General features: G+C 36.6%; 2 protein-coding genes across 2 annotated transcripts; both read right to left on the reverse strand.

Moving 5' to 3' along the window:
- Window positions 1-4,236: 4,236 nt before the first annotated feature.
- On the reverse strand, window positions 4,237-7,523 carry LOC108858502 (uncharacterized). The gene is made up of 7 exons (XM_056985780.1): window positions 7,315-7,523; window positions 7,027-7,224; window positions 6,662-6,869; window positions 5,179-6,575; window positions 4,998-5,100; window positions 4,570-4,917; window positions 4,237-4,413 (listed from the first exon to the last, which is right to left on the reverse strand). Exons 1-7 carry the CDS (start codon window positions 7,521-7,523, stop codon window positions 4,237-4,239), a joined length of 2,640 nt encoding a protein of 879 aa, XP_056841760.1.
- A 2,291-nt stretch (window positions 7,524-9,814) lies between these two features.
- Window positions 9,815-10,620, reverse strand: LOC130512786 (uncharacterized). The gene is made up of 2 exons (XM_057011111.1): window positions 10,576-10,620; window positions 9,815-10,461 (listed from the first exon to the last, which is right to left on the reverse strand). Exon 2 carries the CDS (start codon window positions 10,442-10,444, stop codon window positions 9,878-9,880), a length of 567 nt encoding a protein of 188 aa, XP_056867091.1. The 5' UTR covers window positions 10,445-10,461; window positions 10,576-10,620; the 3' UTR covers window positions 9,815-9,877.
- Window positions 10,621-21,402: the final 10,782 nt, after the last annotated feature.

The following is a 21,402-nucleotide window of genomic DNA, read 5'->3' on the forward strand; positions in this document are numbered from 1 at the left end:
TTTTCTGGAAATTTTATCCTGAGTACTCGCAATGGCCATCAGACCCGCGTTGTTCCCCCAATCTTTGTTGCCTTCCTCTTCGCTAGAACCCTTTCCCGTTGCAGCAGCTTCACCCTCATTGGTCTTCTCGTTACCCTTCCCCTCCACATTTCCATGCACTTCCCAAAAAACTTTTACAAATCTACCTGCATGTATGTCTGTTATCAAACTAACGAGTTGTGGGTCGTCAGGTTGACACGGCCATTCAGGAAACAACTCTTCAATTGACTCCTTCGAAACTATTCTTCTAACACGCACCTGTAACACCAGGTTATAATGTAACTCAGCCACCAAATAAACACAACACTCAGCCATTAAGTCTAATAAATCAGCCATTCGACAAAATCAAAACTCAGCGTTACACCTTACCTGGTTATTCTGTTTTATCTCGGCAGACAACAAGTTTTCGAAATTTCCACGAGTACGCTTTCCACCCCATCGTAAAAGTGGAACGTCTTCATTGTTCACCACTCTCCCAAAACACTCGCCAAAGCAGACGATGGATTCATACGACCAAATCAATAACGCATCCTTTAGACCGGTTAATCTGTATGACCCCCTGTCTGGAGCCAACGTTTTAATATAGTCAATGAGAACTTCATATACAGCTGAGGGTGAGGACCTGGGTTCAAGTCTCACCAACAACCTAATTATGGTGAGGACCTGGGTTCGAGTCTCACCAACAACCTAATGATGTTAAAGGGTGAGGACCTGGGTTCGAGTCTCACCAACAACCTAATTATGGAGATAGTGAGATCTCATAATAGAGGGGTTGGGGTCGGTGCGCTGCAGTGCTGTGAACCTGGGGTCCATGGGTAGGTGTTCCACGGGACGGGTTGTCACAACCAGACTCCATATCTCCTTCCTATGTATTCGCAGCTGTCTACATAGTAGATAGTGTACTGTTCTACCAGATCACACGCTTTTGCGTTCAACTAGCCTAGCAACTACTCCAATGGGAGAGTTCACCAGTGCTTTCCATACATCTTTTCCTAGTGTTTCTATAATATGAGGTAAATCTCCTGAACAGAAATTGTGATTAATTGCTTTATTTTCAAGGTTAGAAGACCCTACAGGATAAAGTCTTAGAGGGTAACCACGTGATTTAACATCAGAAACATCCATCTGAACAAATAAACAAACATTAACTCAGTCACAACATATAACAATAACTCAAGGAAAATACAGCAATAACTCTGCAACAACATTAAAATAACTCAGACACAGCATAACAATAAAATCATGGAAAATATAATAATAACTCTGCCACGACATTGAAATAACTCAGCCACAACACAACAATAACCTAATCACAACTACACCCTAACTCACTCGAAACATAACCCTAACTCAGTACTAACTCAGACGAAACAAAACCCCAATTCAATATTTAACGTCGTGTCATCCTACCAAAAAGACGAACTTATAGATATGAATGCGGCGAAGACGATATCGTACAAACGAACGATAACGATAATGGAGATGTCACAGATATTTTTAGGAAGAGGAAGTAAACACAATGTCGACGGCAATTTCGTATCCTTGCGGTTCCTTCTCCGTTTCCGAAAATGTTTTTTTTGTAATTATTTTGTCAATCAATATTACTAGTTGATGAGACTATCTGAGCAGGAGCATGTGTGATAAAGTAGTTGAGAATATTTAAAACTAATCAAAGGCTATTTATGTCATTTACCAGAGATAACAAAACATTCTCGCTTTTATCAATTTGATTTAACGGCTGAGTTATATATTAATAAATGCATAGTTTTGTTTACATACGACTGAGTTAAAACAACTTAAAAGTTAACAAAGGCTGAGTTACATAACACGCGAAAGCTGACTTATGATGACAAAACATGACTAAACAGAGAAGTAGTAGTAGCAAAGTATCGCCATTCCAGCCACACAAACAGCCACATTTCGCAAACACCGACTCTCACTCAAACATTCGCCTCCTTTTCTCTCAGATTCTGTCTTTACTCCATTCGCCAACCGAGCAACGTTGACTCACAACTCCGAGAGGTCTCTAGTCAAGCCATTTAACACTACCTTAATATCTTCAACATCTTCAACCAAGCACTCATCCGCCCATTTGAATAAATGACTCTGTTTTCACCAATGTAACCAGATCTAAGTATTACGTTTCCGAACATGGGAAATAAGAACCAGAACTAACCTTATTATATCATTTTGCACAGCAATAGTACAATCTTCCTGGATTTGTTTCGCTTCCAGATGTAAAAATGTCAGATGGTGCACCACACCAACACTCTATCGGCGTTCCTCTTTCCGTATTCGTACGTCGTCTGTAATAATTTCCTGAGGTGAAGGATGAGGAAGCCATTGTTACAATAAATTTCAAAGTCCTTATAAACTAAAAAAAGTTCAACTTTGTAAAAGAAGAGATACGACATCACAGATATAATACTATTAAATATATAAAATACAATATAATATCAGTGTCTCGATATTGTAAAAGAAATATGTATCTGTGCCAGCCATATATATTAAAACTCGTAATAATGAGTCTCGATATTGTCATGGCAGCAGCCAAATTTTCCCACGCGCATAATGATGGAACTTCCCATATACCGCCTCTTAAAATTAAATCGATGCTGGGTTATTTAAATACAATGATGACTGAGTTATACCTTAATTATGTTAGATATGTGGCCGAGTTAACATTCAGAAACAGAAATAATGCGTTTCAAAATACAATTATGGCTGATTTATTGAAACAAGTTATGGCTGAATTATATAAAATGTGAAGCCGATATTATATTCAGAAACAGAAATAATGAAGTTCAAAATACAGACACGAAAAGACTTTCAGGAACCAAAATTATCTTGACCAGACTCTTCAAACATGTGGCAGAGATCAAGCCAGACGCTGGTTAACATCCAAGTTGGCTTCTCGCCTCCTTCCGACCAAGTCCACCTCAAATGGCGCATCTGACAGCGAAATAGACTTCTGGCCACAAGATTAAAATTATGCCAAACTGTCAAATGATGCCTTCGATCCCATGTGTTTGTCCGCTACAGCAAAAAAAAAATACAAAGATTACAGACCGTTGTGTACCCAAGATTACAGACTGTTAATATATATGAACAAATGTCGGGCCTTACAGCGAGTTGAAGAAACCAGCTTTCCTTAAAATGATCGGGAATGTCGCAGTATGTTGGCCATGCATGAACCCATCCTTCTGCAAGAATCCTCGGGATGACCAGGGAGAGATCAGTTAAAAAATTAAACCATGTATGGCTGGTTCTGTCAAGCAAGTCACCCGGACCAGGGTATAGAACAGGGAGGTTTTCACGATTTGCAGAGTTTAATACTGCAGAGACACTGTTCTCTAACCTCTCTGAATTTGCAGGAACAATCGGCATGACTTTTGATGGGGATAGAGAGATATTGTTTAGTTTTTTTCTAGAGAGATAAAGGCATAAGAAAGGGTATTATAGAGGGCACTATATATAGATAAACATAGAGCGTGAAACGGCGGGAATTAAAATTTCTCAAAATTCATTTATCTTATTTCCCGCCAAACGACAACATTTATCAAACGTGGCGGCCGAGTTATATAACCTATTACGGCTGATTTAATATTTAGGATTTAGAGTTTATGGTTTAGTATTTAGAGTTAAGGTTTGTTTATTTAGGGATTTATGTTTATGATTTGGAGTAACGGTGTGATAAATATAACAAATAACATAAATTTAGTCTTAAAATGCATTGTATATAGTTTAGGAGAGTTGTATTATGATCACACTCTATATCTACATGTAAGGTTTTAAGTAATTGTGAGACAACATATACCTCAAGATCATGATCGATTCTAAACTCGCAAATTAAATAAATAATAGACGTTCAGTTGATTATATATTCAGTTCAAATTTAAAATTGGACTTTCAATATAACATTTTGAAGTATAAACATATCAATTACTTCAATTCAGGGTATGTTTGAGGTATGGCTGACTTTTGTCTACCTTAACGGCTGATTTATGAAGATGACGCCGCTGATTTATTAAATATTTTCCTATCTTAGGGTATGGTTTGTGGTTTGGCTAAGTTATATCTAACGTAATGGTTGCTCATTCAAACAAGGCGGCTGAGTTACGATAAACAAATCAAAACTTTAAGTTATGTACAAAATATCTAGCCATAAGTCATACAAAACAAACGATAACCTCATCTTCAATCATCGCCAAACGCCCCAGCCAAAATATTGGTTCCTTCATCGAATACATCTGCTGCCATCTTCATTCTCAGACCTTGAATATTTTCATCCGATATCCCATCGAAAGCTACACCAAGCGCTAGACACTCGACGAGCTTCAATGCATACACTCCACATTCGCCTCTCAATTCGTTCTATGGAACAATATCTCTTGTTCTTCGTCTGTATGCAAACTCCTTCTTGGTAGGGACTCGGATATTAGCGGGAATAACGAGATTCAGCATATCAGGGATCATACGAGTAAGCGGCCTAAAGAAATTTAGCATTCTCAGCTCACTTTCGAGTGTTACCTGTCCAACGACTGAATCATAGCAATCAATCTTCTGTTTATGCAGATCCACGTGAAACCCCACCCAATGATCGCCGCCAGTATTAAGCACTCCGTACAAGTGATCTACATCTGTAAACCACTGCAACTTCGTCTGAATGTCGCTGGGGATCAAACCGTTTACTAACTTCTTGTAACCAGTTCCTCTGAATTTCGACGGCGACCATTCCATTTTGCCTTCAGACGATGTATAATCGTGAACCCATAATCCAAGGAACCAAGAGTCTACAAAGGCAATGCGATTGGACCAGAATGGGCTGGGATCTTGTTTGGACCTTTGAATGAGGATTCTAATATACGCAGCAATATGCTGCACAGATAATATATAACTCAGCTGTACCATACTTATAACTTAGCCGTAAAGTAAATATAATTCAGTTGCATACTTACACATTGATCCAGCCATCCATATTTATCCTTTGGCCAAGGTCTTGGAGTGATGAGGATTCTGTAGAACTCAATTTCCTCGTCAGCTCCTCCATGTCGAATTTCTCTGATAATTTAACATAACTCAGCCTCTGCAAAATATTTTTATTAGCTAAAATCAACGAAATGGTGCAAAAGTCCTTACTCGTGTGGCTTTAGGTGTTGCAAAAGATTCTCCCTTTTAACCGGATCAACAGGTCCTAGGGGATCATATATTGCAGGTGAAGGTGAAATACCCTTTCTCATGCACGTCGTTACATTGTCTCCGATGTGGGGAAATGGTACAGGAGGACCAAATTCCGCACTCCTTTGAGACCCATCTGGAGATAATTGAACAGCTTTCAGCCGATACTCCTTTATTCTTCCACACCTTTTCCTCTCATCTTCCTCCACATCAGATTCCGGCAACAGTTCGTCTGTTTTCGCCTCACTTTGCCTAGTCGGAATGGTTATTCTTATTGTACCACTGCGAGATCCTTTTGAACCAGAAATATCCTTATTTAAGTCAGACTCTTCTTGCTTCTTCTTCTTCTTTAACTCAACCTCTTCTTTCTTCAGTTTCTTCTGTAACTCAGCCTCTTCTTTCTTCAGCTTCTTCTGTAACTCAGCCTCTTCTCGCTTATTCTTCCTCTCCTCAACTTCTTCTTGCTTCTTCTTCCTCCTCAACTCAGCTTCTTCTTGCTTCTGCTTCTTCCTTAACTCAGCTTCATCACTCTCCGAATCAGCCGCTAAGTTTTTTCTTTTACCCCTACAACCGCGTCCAAATGGTGGTTCTTTACCAGGAGAACCAGAGACCAAATCAGCCTTTGTTGCATCGGCATTACCAAACGCATAATTCAAGTGCTTTTTCACCCCACCAGCCTCATCCCTGACAAGCTTCGAATTCAGCTTTGCTCTCATACCTTTCGCATCAGCTTTAGCAATATAATCTGCCAGATTCTTGTCAGAATAGCCTTTATCAGGGGTCTTTTGCGATTGGTTGACCTTCACAGGGGATGCAGTTTGACCACTACTGGGCTCTGGCTGTCGGTTTTCTTCTGAGACCGTCACGTTTTGGGCACTTTCTACAACCCCCAAAACTCTGAGACGGTCTTCAACTGTTGACTTCACTGTATCTCCAATGGTATCCAAAATACCTCGGGAAAAATCTCCTAATTTGGTGTCATATTCTGTTAATCTCGAGTCAAATTTTTGGTCCATACTCGCGATTTGAGCAACTAGGTTCAGCAGAACCGCTTCGCGACGATCCTTCTCCTCTGCACTCTCCTTCACCTCTACAACAACAGTTTCAACCTCATTGATTTTCACCTCCTTCTGTTTCTTCTCTTTCTTCTGCTTCTTTGAGGGTGGCTCAGCCTCTGACGAAACTACAGCCTTCGTTTGTTTGTTGTTCTCATTCGATTGCACATAGAAATCTCTAACAAACCTATCTTCATGTATATCTTTAATTAGGTTATCAAGTTGTGGGTCATCTGCTTCATCTACCCACTGAGGAAACAGCTCTTCTAGACCCTCCTTCATCACCATTTTCCTCACACGCACCTACCACACAAAAACATAAATCAGTCATTAAAACTAACAATTCAGACATTACATTACAGGATTCATAGGTCTGATTTAAACCTTACCGTTCCATGAACACTAATCTCCTTAGCTATTGTAGTAGCAATAGCAGCACGCGTACGACTTCCACCCCATCGCAAAAGCGGAATTTCGCCTGGACTCTCTAATCTGCCATAAAGCTCTCTGAACACTGTGACAGATTCGTACGCCCAAACCATTAACACGTCCTTGAAGCCGCTAAGAGGTGTACGACCCTCCTTGTGGTTGCAACAACTTGACAGAATCAACGAGAAATTCATAGGCAGTCCGACCCCAAGGATAAGTCATCATGGCGTCATCATCGAATACTCTTTTTGCACTTTCAAAGGGTATTCTACAATTATGATGCAAGCCATAAAGTCCCACGGCTTGAAGAAACAACAGCCCATACCATTTCCGCTGATCAGCACTCCACATTCGACACGACGTTAAAGCCTTTGTAAGTTCATCTAACTTGGGTCCGTACCCAAGCGGCACGTTCAACAACTCCCACAACGCTTTGTAATTCTCTGGATCAGGTTCAAAACTTTCTTCTGGCAGTGGATTTGTGTTTAAACCCGTGAACTCACCAAATTCAATTAAGCTTAACCTGATAGGTTGATCAACAACGAGAGATCAAATCTCCTTCTTATAGACTCGCAGCTGTCTACAAAGTAGATAATGTACGATCTTACCAGACCACACCATTTTGCTCTCAAACAGTCTAGCAATCAAACCAACACGATACGTCTTTAGATTATCCCACACATCGCTTCCAATTCCTTCTCTAAGTTTATGGATATCCCCAAAACGGCTATTTGTATTAATGAGTTTGTTTTCAAGAATAGATTTCCCTTCAGGGTAAAGTCTTGGAGGGTAATCCCTTGTTAGATCTTCGGAAATATCCATCTGATCAAAAAAGACATATATATATAACATATTGGACAAATCAGAAGAAAGGCATAAAATAAACAAGCCACAAAAAAAAATCAGCCATTATCACATACATAAATCAATCACAAAGAATACTAAATCAGTCACAATTACCTTCTATAAATCAGTCGTTAAGGATCCTAAATCAGCCGTAACGAATACTAACTCAAACTCAGACAAAACATATATATCAGTAACAATTATCTTCTATAAATCAGTCGTCAAGGATCCTAAATCACCCGTAACGAATACTAACTCAAAATCAGATAAAGCATATATATCAGTAACAATTACCTTCTATAAATCAGTCGTCAAGAATCCTAAATCACCCGTAACGAATACTAACTCAAAATCAGACAAAACATATATCTAACTCACAGCATCAGTTATACTCACTCAAATACTCGAAAAACTCAGAGCAAAGCCTCGAAATATACCAGAGAATACGATTACGAAAATTTGAGGAGACAACCAATCTGAAGAAGAAACTTACGGATACTAGAGAAGACGATAACAAGACGATAACGGACACCCGATTTCAGAGAAAATACTAGAGAAGACGATAACAAGACGATAACAGAGATTGTTTCAGAGAATTCGCTTTAACGAGAAGAGGTGTAGTGAATACGATTCGACAGCAGTTAGGTGGGAGAACAGTGTCGGAGAGTTGAACGTTCGTCTTTAAATTTTTCTTCCTGTTTTGTGACATGGTGTGATTAATACTGATGTGGATTTTCAAATTAAAATTAATCACAACTAAAAAAAATAATAAAAGGCTTAAACAGTAATTTACTAGGATTCTGAAAACACTCTAGTAATTTTCAAAAAGATTTGTACTAGTCTAGTCGTTATCCAACTTTTTGTATTAGTCTAGTAATTTTCTCATATATTTTTTTCGTTGGAGGAGCTTTTGCGCAGAGCTTAATCTGAGGACTTTGTTTCCCACACAACTGGTTTACAAAACAGACCCATAGTTACCACAAAGAAAGAGAAAATCAGTGCATAAAGAATTGATGGTTTGAATAGGATCTGGTGATTACCTTTCGTCAATGAATCCCCTAGTCTATATTTGAGAAGTGATTTTGACATGTGTTATCACCATATTAATTTTAAAAGAAAAATTATGACATGACACACTCACATTGATGACATGGCTTGAAATAAATTATGACATGGATATTTACATTTAGTGTTGATTTATATTTAAGATATTTTTTTAAAAATATGATAATAACTTATAGATAATTATGACATATTTACATTTAATATTGATTTATATTTAAGGTAAGTTTTTAAAATATGGTAATAATTTATATATCATAATTAATATAAAATAAATAATAAATTAAATAAAAATATAATAATAATTAAAATTTCGAAATATTATTTAGCTATATTTTTATAAGTATATTTTTTAAAAAAATAATAATTTTCATTAAATAGTAACATGGACATTTACTTTTATTGTTGATTTGTATTTTTAGTAAGTTTTTAAAATATGGTAATAACTCATAGATCATCAGTAATATAGCAATAAATAATATTATGTTATAAAAAGAAATATAATATTATTTTGGATTTTTCAATAGTTAATTTTATTTTATAATAATTATTAGTAAAACAATTATTCAAAATTATACAGTTTTTAAATGTAATTTTCTAATCCAATACTATTAGTTTATTTTTAAGATCCACAAATTTTAGAAAATTATTTAGTTTTATGTTTTGATAATTATACACTTAACAAAATTTTCTCTTACATTTACAAAATTTGATTTAATATATTTTACAAAAAGATATACATATATATTAGTATATTACTAAATATACATTGAATAAAAATATTTTTTAATCTTAAAGTTTTACATATGATTAAATAAAGATTGTATATTGTAAGAAATAATAAAATCAAAAATTAACAAAATCAAAAAATTAACAAAATTTATATTTCAAAATAAATTTATATTTTAAAAGTTTTATTTCTGCACATTGCAGGAAAACACCTAATAGCATGTAACCCTCATCAACGAAGTCTTTTGTTAACATAGATAGATTTATTCTGTATCAAAATTGATAGACTTTCGTGTCTTGTGCATCTTTTTAAAAGAACAAAAAATCAGCTCATACATTTGTAACGTTTGTGTTAATAAAGCACTAGGGCAAATCATATATATATATATAATATATATATATATATAAAGCATTGATAGAGAAAACTCAACCATCAAAAGGTTTTATTTATGTTCCTAGAAAGCGAACAATCGATAGAAGAAAAGACTCAACCATTAAAAGGGAACGAACAAATATAATAGAAAAAAAAAAGCGAACAATTAAAGGAACCTAAAAAGCCTTTTAGTAAAAGTAGTCAACAAAGGATCAGATTGATCTTCTTCTTCTTCTATGACGCAATCGACAGAAGCCAGATATTGTTCTTTGCAACAACCTCCTTCTCCTTTGGTGAAGAACTCATGAATCCCCAAAAAGACTTCGACTTCTCCTCCAGGAAAGGTGGATTCAAGTTCCTTCAACGTTCCCTTGTCAATTTCTCCGTCAATAATCTCTTTATACTTATTATGATAGTAATCAGAGTGGGCTTCCATACACTCCAACATGGCCTTCTGCTTATACTCATCAGGGCATTCTGCAAGTGCCACAAATGATTCTTTGCAAGCACCTCCTTTCATGTAGTCAGAAAACTTAACTTCTTCGTCGTCGTGTAAATCTGCGGCTTTGAAAACCTCAGTCACCACTTTTTTACTGAGTTCCTTCACCTTGGGAAGAGCCATCGCACACTCCATCAGTTTATTCACGGCTTCTTCGCAATCGCCTACATGTGGAGAACAAGTGGACGGCGGCGGGACTTGGTCGTTTGAAGAATGGGACTCAGAATTCACCATATTTGCTTAAATGGTGGCTGTGTTTTTAGACAAAATAAAGTAGCATTATATATATATACACATATATTGGGGATCTGAGCTTGCAACGCAAGGTGAGAGAAAATGGAAGTTTTCCAATAAGAAGAAGATACCTAGACAAAAATGACATTTATAGATACAGGGGATGTGAGTTTGCTTGGGAAGCAAGGCGAGAGAAATATGAAAGTTTGCCAAGGCGAGAGAAATATGAAAGTTTGCCAAAATCGACAACCATTAATATAAATATACATACCTTTAATATAAGTGCAACGAGATTTTTTTTTTTCCCAAATTGAAATTATATAAATGAAAGCCTAAAGGCCCAACAAACAGACAACAAGGACGAAGCCCACAACAGACAAGCCAACAAGGGCCGAGACCACAACGGACCCAAAAACCGCGAAATACAACACTGGTCCAACAGTCCACATCCACGAGGCCCACCAGACACGACCGACCTTGCACCACGTGTTTGCATCCTCTTCACCCAGGAGCCACGTGTCGCACCCACCACGACTCAATCGTCACCACACTGCCTCCTCTCCGACAGTCGCGATCGGAAACTAGATTCATCGGGGGCGTCTGAGATAAGATCCATAGATCGCCGGAATCCGTGGTCACAACCTCACCGTCTTTTCTTGGCTTGGTTCACCGAGATCTTCATCGGGTCTCACCCGAGATCTCAACCACCGCCATCGAAACCACCGACTTTGGTAAAGACCATACTAACTCATCTACATATATAAATAGCACAATATATTAAAAAGTAAAATTTCTAAACATTTTTCAAAAAAGATTGTACGGTTCCTGATGCAGTTTGGGTTTGATATTGGTTTCGGATATAACACTTTATGAGCCATTCAATTATATAGATCATATCTAATAGAATATGAGACTTTGATTTTCGGATTGATTCGGAGTCATGCTTTTTCTGGTATGAATATTCTTGAATAATTTATGGTAGGTAAATACTAAGAAAATATAATATGTTGCAAACTTTATGAATAAAGTTTAAAAATAATTTTTGTAATGCATATGGTATAAATATTAGTTATGCAACTTGACATATTTAATATATTTACCAAAATTATATATATATTTTTAAAAAATAAAATAAATTCTTTTTTCAAAAAAATATAACCGTCCTTGAGTCAAAATCTAGTTAATAGGTTAAAACGTTACATAAACACGAAGTTACAAAAAGGCATCATCAGCTCGTCTCGTGGAAGCTTGTTTTTTTTGAATAAGTGTGAAAGGTTTTGTTACAAATTTTATGATATTTTTTTTAAAAAAAAACAAATGTTTGTCGTTTGATCAAAAAAAAAAAAAAAAAACAAATGTTTGTCGAAGCTCATCACTTCTCTTAGATGTTGTACAAATTTTGAAAGAAAATTCAAATCTATGTTTAGTAAAGAAAAATGTATACTCGTTGAGCTATCTTAACTGTGTGAACAATGATGATAGACCTCTTTTTCTTCTGGTTTTGTTTGAAACAAATTTCAAAGGCTATAAACAGTTAAGATCCAGCGACCGTGGAATCTGTCTGAGAAGTTGAAACTGGATCTCTAACACTCTCCAACCGGCTGTCACAAACATTATCCGGTGGGCATTTACGTGACAGAAACACTCAGTCCATGAATTCGTATAAAACGATTCAGGAGACAAAACGTTTATGAGGCCTTCCAAAGTTTGTCTTCATCATTACTCGTCTCACTGCTTCTTCCAATCCAGCCGTTTTTCCTTTCGCTCTAGCTACGAAAACTGGAGCTAAAGCTTTCCTGTCCTGTCTGATTGTGCTCCGGAAACCGTACCTAATGAGATTGTTGGCGAAGTTGCTCGGTCCATCATACGTTGGCATAAAAATATTCGGACATGAGACAGACCATGTAATCCACAGCTGATCCTATTAATCCTTGTGAGTTTCGTGACAGCTCCTCCGAAGGGTCCACCGAGCTATGGTTGTCAAGCCGTGGGAATAAGGTTCGAAACGGTTTCATGAACCGTTCCCCGCCGAAAAGTTCACCAGCCGCTAGGTATATCCTTGTGGAGTTGTCGAATCTCATTGCTCTCACTATAAGACCTAACTGCACCCACGAGACAACTAACCCACCATGTGAACTTTTCGAACCTTTGTCTTATATAAATTGCATACAGACAACCAATTTGCATGTCTTGCAAAGAAGTTGGTTGCCTTTGTATTATACAAATTGCATTACCTAGCTAGTAATAATAATTACAGAAAATCTAATTAATATTTTGTAGGAAAAAATGCAATTTAATAAAAGGGACTATAACTTGTTTTTTTTTTTTGCAACAGAAACAAACCTGTCAATATCATGCCAAAACGAGTTTGCATCTAATTCAGGTAAAACAAGTGTAGCATTAAGAAGACAAGAAGAAGAACTGATCTTCCAAATTCATCTACTCAAAATACCAAAGACTCAAAGTCAACACAAGAAGAAGAACTGATCTTCAGCTACAAAATCACTACTCAAAATGCACATATTCTCCCAGAGATCTTCCAAATTCATCTACTCAAATACCAAAGGCTTAAATTCAACACAAGAAAAAAACTGATATCTTCAGCTAACAAAACTCAAAATCCATACTAAAGAGTGAAGTAACAACCTTAGATGAACGCGTAGGCTCGGGATGTTAGCTGAGAAGAGGAGCGAGCGAGAGAGTACATATGAGTAGAACTATGACTCCGACAAAATTGCATCTCAGCAACCCAAAAGAGGTTCAATCTCTCACTTTCGCATCGGCACGTTCGCAATCAGGAATTCTTCTTCTACAGTGATTTGAGAATTTGAAAACTCTCTACGTTTCTTTCTCATGAGATGTAGTTTTCGGATTACCCAAGTCGGTTATCTTGATCAAACCGGCCGGTTTATTATTTTCGAATGAGCTTCGATTATTATTGATTCATTATTGTTTTAAAAATCGTCTAAAATTTACTAAGTGGTATTGAATCTAGGAATTTAATTGAATCTGAAAGAATTCATAAATAAAAACATTTGCAGTATTTTAAAAGGTTTGATTGTTGTAAACCATACGGTTCAAGGAATGTTTCATAACCGTCTTTGTATTGCTTTGATTAAACCGGCATCATTATGTGGATTGGACCTTGTTCCTTTCATTTATACTTGGCCGACTTCTCCTTGTATTTTGGAGAGTCCCACATCGACTAACTTGTTGTTAAGTCGGCCATTGCTCTCATATATATATGGAGCCTTTGTTTTGATAATGAATAACACAACAACACCTTCAAATCTTCTTCACAATATATTATCAGCACGAGATTCTAAACCCTAGCTAAAACCCGACGGCCATAAACTCTAATTTCGACCGCAACTTCAAACCGTCATATCTCCCTAACCGTGAGGATCCAGACGACGAGCCACCCACCAAACTGAAGCTCTTGACGAGAAGAATCCAGCGCCGCAGACCACGCAGCGATCGGACTCCAGACGCGCCGTCACCTCCAGTGCAAGCCGCGCCATCAACAAACTCGGAGATCATCCCAAAACCCTAGCCGCCACTTCCCTTCTCTAGATCTTCTTCCATCCGATTTTTTAATCTTGATACTAATTCAACTTTGAATCCTTCTTTGTTGAATAATCAAGGTTTCTAAGAGAGGAACCAAGGAGAAAAGATCGGCAAAGATTAAGGTAAGATCTCAAGAACCCTAATCTTTACTTGTGGTTCAAGCAATTCGGATTTCAAACTTTTCTTCATCTTAAATCCGATTTAAAAGGTTTTTCGATTTGATTTGGTTGATTTTAGTTCTTGTTTTATTTTAAAATCAAAACCCTAATTTGCTAGAAGTTAAAATCGATTTTAAAACCCTATTTTAAAATTAGACCTAATTCTTGTAAATCAGTTTTATAAATCTACAAATCGATTTTCTTAAACTTCTAAAACCCTAATAGATCATATTTGATCAAATCCGAATTTTAAAACCCTAAACCCCAAAATTCGGATCTCAAAACCCTAAACCGTTTTACATGACTTTTATTTTGAATGGACAACAAGTGATACCCCTTTTAGGATAACACGCTATATGTCCAAACAAAACATAAGGTCAATGTTTAACCTAATCCTAAAATCATATTTGAATTTTAAACCCTAATCCTTAAAGTTTAAATCAGATTTTTTTTAAGAAACCCTAAATCTAAAATAAGATATGCATGTGATTACATGACTTTTGTTTTGAATGGACAACAAGTGATACTCCTTTAAAGATGACACGCTATATGTCCAAACAAAACATAAGGTTAATGTTTTCCACATCTTTTGGTCGATGATGCACACCATAGTGTGGCTAGACCATGATTTTCTTTTAGGTCAATGATGAATACCAATAGGTACAACTAGACCATATGAAGTAAAGGTCGATGATACGTACTCTTAAGTACGATTAAACCATAAAACAAAATCAATGGTCGATGATCTTCACCCTCAGGTGCAACTAGATTTTTCACCCGTGATTCACGGTGATCATCCACGATGATCCGCGTTGATCTATGATCCATGATGATCCATGATGATCCTCGATGATCCGCGATGATCTACGATGATCAGTGATCCAAGGTGATCCACGGTGATCCTCAATGATCCTCGATGATCCACGGGGATCCACAATCACCGGTGATCGATGATGCGCACCACAGTACAGCTAAATCACGATCCCTTTTATTTGGTCGAGGAAGTGTACCAAATGGTACTACTAGACCATTAAACCGCATGGGTCGATGTAGCATACCATATGGTATGGCTAGACCATGCACTCATCCATCCCACTATTTTCAAGGGATTTATAAATCAAACAAGTTGATTAAGAGATGGATGAGTTATGAGAAAAATAAATTTCTAAAAGAATGCAAACTGGCCGTGTGGCCCTCTTATTTTTTTGCTGGCCGTGTGATCCTGATTGAATAATAGCCGTAAGGCATTGATCACGCAAAGATGGCCGTGTGATCATGAGTGGCCGAAAGGCATTGATCACACACACAAGACGTATGGCTTATTGTTTACATACTGGCCGAGTGCCTTTTATTTCTTGGATACCCAATGACATCAGAAATTGTATGTAATAACACAAATCATGTTTGATATGATTTCAGATGTTGAGATTCCAACCATTGGATTGTGATACCCTAGATATCTCTGGATAGAACTATGTAAGATGGACAATCAATATCTCGGTTATACTAAAGATAGAAGGTCTTAGTGAATGTATCATCAAGGATGATCATGGAACCGAGAATGAGAAATATATGACATTAAGAGTAATGCGTCATCATCTAAATGTGGAACTGAGAAATCAGTACCAACATATACAAAGCCCTCGATGCCTTTGGACAAGTCCAGATACACTAAGGTGATATTACCAAAGGCAAGGCATGAGTGGATGAGCCTCAAGTTCCGGGACTTTGGGTCCGTGGAAGAATACAATAATGCTCTATCCAAAGTAACTCATACACTGATGTTTTGTGGTGAAAAGTTGACAGAGGAGGAATTACTTGAAAAAGTTTTCTCCACAGCAGATGCAAAAGATCTATTCCTACAACTAACCTATCGAGATAAAGGTTTCACCACATACAACGATATGTTCTTATACTTATCTCAAAAATAAACAGATGAAAGATAATATGAGCGGCTATGAGGCAGATAGTGATGATGAAGAATCCATGGGAGCCACGTCCAAAGTGACAGATGGAGTGGCCGGCTTGACCATTGTCTAAAGCCTTTAGACATTCTGATTTCATACTTATGATTTGGTGTTTTGTTTTAAATATAATTTGTCATTCAAATTTCATAGCATTAATAACAATTTTTCTTTTATCTTGATTGATTTGCTTGAAAAATATTTTTTTGATTGACAAATGAGAATGAAAACTCGAGAAGAGTATGTCTAGATCACCACGCCTAAGGCATGGCCTTAAGAGGCACAAAATTAATCACCTAAGACCCATTAAGAAAGACCCAAAATCCCCACTGGCCGTGGACAAGGATACCACAATAACCGTGGTTGTATATCCAATCATGGCCGAAGAGGGAGTAAAGGTCGAAGTGGCATTTTCAAAACCACCTCAAAATGGTTTCAATAATAAACCAATGGGCAAAGCAAAATGAAATATTCCTTTAGCTTATGAAAATCGCCAAAGGCATACATATAAAAGAGGTCGAGACTACATTCTCCCTACTGATCTAATACTATGCTAAGGATCAGTGTGATAAGGCATAAGAGACTAGGTAACCAGAATGGTTCACCAAAAGAGTTAAACACTTATGGCATGACCGGATTAGCCATTCTGGTCTGAAATTGATGCAAAGTTTACTAAGGCACAAAGATTTATCCCATAAGATCACACGTTGTGAAACATGTACACAAGGGAAACTCATTAGGCTTCATTGTCCCAAGTAACACGAAATATTATCTGATCATGAGGGTAATGAGGACAAAACGGACCCGTGATCATGACCAGACTACAAATCGTGTACCATGGTCTAAAACCATGCTGGTTGTCCAAGCATTACGTTTAAGTGAGGACAAATAAACGTATTTTATAGCATGTTCATGAGAGGGAGAATAGACACTCCGTGTGGTCCATGACCATACAATAAAACCCGAACATGACAAGCCTGGCCGAAGGCCATAAGGCATTATAGCTTGGCCGTATGAGACTTCAAAAGTCTATAAGCTTGGGGACATCACAAGTATACATGTATAAAAGATGAGATACATCAGGCCATATAAAGTGAGCATAGATATTTCCGTCTAAAGATGATAAATGGTCATAATCCAGATATAGACCATCCTAAGAGTTTATGAATAAACCACCACATACCTATGTGCCATATAGGATGGAAAACCTCATATAAGGATGAGATGAAAATCGGGAATATATGTTGGATAAGAGAACATGATCTTTCTCCCACGAATTCTAAGTGACCATGAGCCAAACATAAGGTAATAATATTGTGGCCAAGGTACACGGATTGCATACAAGATGAATCCGACTATCCAACATCATGGAGAAAGAAATAAGCTGGTAAAGTGGAATGGTTTTAACCTTCCTTGTCTTGGCATAAGATCCTCGGACCAGATATATATATATGTACTGGACGTCCATAAACAAAGAAAGAAAGATAGCCAGACAGACCCGAAAGAATGAATGACTAAAGTCATACCAGCTTAGCACCACTATATAAATGTCCTAGTAGAGACATAATCAAGTTGCTTAAAAGTCTATACAAGATAGACCAGTATGTTCCATAGACAAGGAACCTCGGATAGAAAAGAGATAAGTGCTCATAATGATAGATCCGGGTTCATGAAAGAGTAACCATACTAGACAATGAGATAAGACCGGCCGGTCCTAAGGTACAAGTATCATACAATGTGACCTTGCAAACTACAAAGTATTCAATGATCCTGATAAGAATAAAATCTCAATCGATTGTATCATGTTTAGAACGCGATAGAACGTGATGGAACATTATATAAGGTGTCGATACATACACACTCATAAGTGATAAAGAGAAAGCACTTGAGCATAAGAGATATGCGAGGATCACTAACCCACGTAAGAGTACTCATCATAGAGAAATGAATGGGACGTGGAGTTATAGTAAAGAATGTATATGATGGGCATATTAGCCAAATACATAAGATAGACGCCATTTAACCTGTGAACAGATGCGTCTTGTGAGGAAAATAAAATCGTGAGCTGTAGAACATGAAAGTACAGAGAAGTGGTCGTACATGTTGCTACATAAAGCATTCAAAAGGAATGGCTTGATCACACAAGGATACTCACAGGGACTAAGGAACAAGGAAATGAATTCCTATGTGGTGAATGCTACTACCCAATATCGAAATTAATAAAGATTTGGACATCTAAGAAAGATGTAGTAGACATTGGATATATCACTGGATATAAAGGTAACATAAGATACCTTGAGAAATGAGAAAGAAGTTCTCATAGAACAACATCATTCTTGCATTGTTCATGGACTGAAATGCAGCTGCATACATATAAGACTAAGTGATGCTTAGTAGAAAGTTCTATAAGAACTTTTCAAATCAGTCCATATAGTAGTCAATATACTCCTTGTGTTTATACTTAAAAGAAATGATGATTAAGATGATTGATTCTTGGATAGGCTATGAAGAGACTACGATGATCTATAATGGAGATCAATAGCCGTATATATGTGTTGGGATCTATGATCCAACGTACCAAGAATAATAATGTGATATGGTTAGAGAATCCATCAGATTCACGACCAAGGGATCCATATCAACTAGGATCATGTCCGACCTAGTTCGACCTTAATCATCATTGGTCCCGACCAATGAATCTCGACCAGTCCATCTCGACCAGTCCGTCCTGTCCAGATCGTTCCGACCAGTTCCTCTAAGGTCTTAATCCGACCTAAACCATCCAAGTGAGAGGAACATCCTATTGACGAGATATGATTATGAACGCCATTTTTTGGGGTCAATGGTTATGGACGAGATACATAGTGGACGAGGGCATAATCCGGATGGATTACGAACGAGAGCATGATCCGCATAGATCAGCATTGGACGAGAACATAATCCTGATGGATTATGGATGATGTCATGATCCGGACATATCATGGACATACAAAGACATTCATGGTCGAATTTATCTAAGAGAGATAAACCACATGATCCGAATGGACCATGAATATCATGAAAGCATTTTGCTGATGCAGGTTACCAATCCAACCCACACAGTGCTAAGTCCCAAACTGGTTACGTTTTCACATATGGAGGGACGACCATTTCATGGAGATCAGCCAAGCAGATCATATCAGCCACATCATCCAATTACTCGGAGATATTGGCAATCCATGAAGCAAGTAGGGAGTGTGTCTGGTTGAGACTCATGACACACCATATTCGGACAGCATGTGGGATCACAGATGGTAAGGATGGGTCGACCATTCTTTATGAAGATAATGCAGCATGCATAGCTCAGCTCAAGGATGGATACATCAGGGTGACAAGACTAAGCACGTTCTCTCCAAGTCGTTTTCACCCATGATCTACAGAAAGAAGGAGAGGTCAAGGTACTCCAAGTCAGATCAAGCGAGAACTCAGCCGACCTCTTCACTAGGGCATTACCAACTTACACGCTCAGGAAGCTTATGCAACAGATTCGTATGCGTTCACTGAGAGACCTTCAGTGATAATCACTTCAGGGGGAGTAATGCGGCTGTACTCTTTTTCCTATCCATGGCTTCCCGTTTTTACCACATTGGGTTTTTGGGTTTACCATGAAAAGGTTTTAACGAGGCAGTATACTAAACACATTACAAACCCTAGATGGTTATGGCATTTAGGGGGAGTGTTATAAACCATATGGTTTAAGGAATGTTTCATAACCGCCTTTGTATTGCTTTGATTAAACCGGACATCCTTATGTAGATTGGGCCTTGTTCCTTTCATTTATAGTTGGCCTACTTCTCCTTGTATTTTGGAGAGTCCCACATCGACTAACTTGTTGTTAAGTCGGCCATTGCTCTCATATATATATGGAGCCTTTGTTTTGATAATGAATAACACAACAACACCTTCACATCTTCTTCACAACATTGATGAGATTGTAATGCATTTATCTAATTCATATGCTTACTTTTATCATGGATCTTAAAGGAATTTACATAAATTTGAGTTCGTGAAATGCAAAGGGCAAAATGAGTTAACATCTTCAGTCGTTGATCAAAACCATCTCTATCGATGCTACCTAAACTATTTCAGCCATTGGTGTTTAAATGCATGGTGGGTTGGGGAGATCACCAACCAAGAAGGTGATACATTATCACTGTCTCCGATGATGAAAGATGTGCGGAAGCACACAAGCGAACGTCTCAGAAGGCATTAATTTGGTTAATAGACACTGGGTTTCTTCAGCAACAAGGCGATATTGACTTTATATTTGTTAATTATCATCCACAAAGGTTTCTTTTATTCTTCACGTACTTCTGGAAAAAAATGAAAAGTATGGAGAAGCTATTATTTCTGTTTTTCTACGATTCATCACAAATATTTCCATAAGAGCAAAGAATTGGTGATTTACATTTATATAGGACATTTTCCATTAAATTCTTATCAAATAACATTACTACAAAATTTATCAAATATTGAATAACAACAAAAACTAAAAGAATGATTCCAAATGCTTAATCAAATAACACAAGAATTTAAAATAATTGATGAAATCTATCTATCTATATTATTATTTGAGAAATGATTTTGCTTATGTGTAATGTTCTCCAGGATTTTAGGTATTTGACATATTATATAATTAATAAATTTACTTATGTGTCATGTTTTCCATAATTTTATATATTTGATTTATTATATAATTAAAAATATTAATAATATTAGACTTTTTTTACATTATCTAATTGATTATAAATTAATTATCCAAAAAATATGTTTTAAAAAATAAGATAATTCTCATATAGATATTTTGTTGTTATCTCGAAAATACAATTTTCGGTTATAAAAGATTAAGATATTATACAATTTATAATTAAATATTAGTCAATCAAAATTTATTTTGGTTTATGTGTCATGTTTTATATGATTTTAGGTATTTTCTTATTATATAAAATACAATTTTCGGTTATAAAAGATTAAGATATTATACAATTTATAATTAAATATTAGTCAATCAAAATTTATTTTGGTTTATGTGTCATGTTTTATATGATTTTAGGTATTTTCTTATTATATAATTCAAAATAATTTTATATTAATAAGATTTGATCATAAATTGTATTAGCTAATTGATTATAAGCTAATATTATAAAATAATCAAAATAATTTTTTTTTTTTGAAAAAACATAAGATACTTATTATATATAGATATTGTTGTAATCTGAAATTAATATTT

The sequence above is a fragment of the Raphanus sativus genome, chromosome 5 (assembly GCF_000801105.2).
Source record: "Raphanus sativus cultivar WK10039 chromosome 5, ASM80110v3, whole genome shotgun sequence".
Taxonomy (NCBI): domain Eukaryota; kingdom Viridiplantae; phylum Streptophyta; class Magnoliopsida; order Brassicales; family Brassicaceae; genus Raphanus; species Raphanus sativus.

What these genes read in the sequence shown, in the direction of transcription:
- LOC130512786 (XM_057011111.1), bottom strand. Translation starts at nt 10,444, where the DNA reads ATGGTGAATTCTGAGTCCCATTCTTCAAACGACCAAGTCCCGCCGCCG.
- LOC108858502 (XM_056985780.1), bottom strand. Translation starts at nt 7,523, where the DNA reads ATGGATATTTCCGAAGATCTAACAAGGGATTACCCTCCAAGACTTTAC. An exon ending in TTTGAGAGCAAAATGGTGTG is followed by an intron (nt 7,225 to 7,314) that starts GTCTGGTAAGAT and finishes TCAACCTATCAG; the next exon opens with GTTAAGCTTAATTGAATTTG. An exon ending in ATGATTCAGTCGTTGGACAG is followed by an intron (nt 4,414 to 4,569) that starts GTAACACTCGAA and finishes ATTGTTCCATAG; the next exon opens with AACGAATTGAGAGGCGAATG.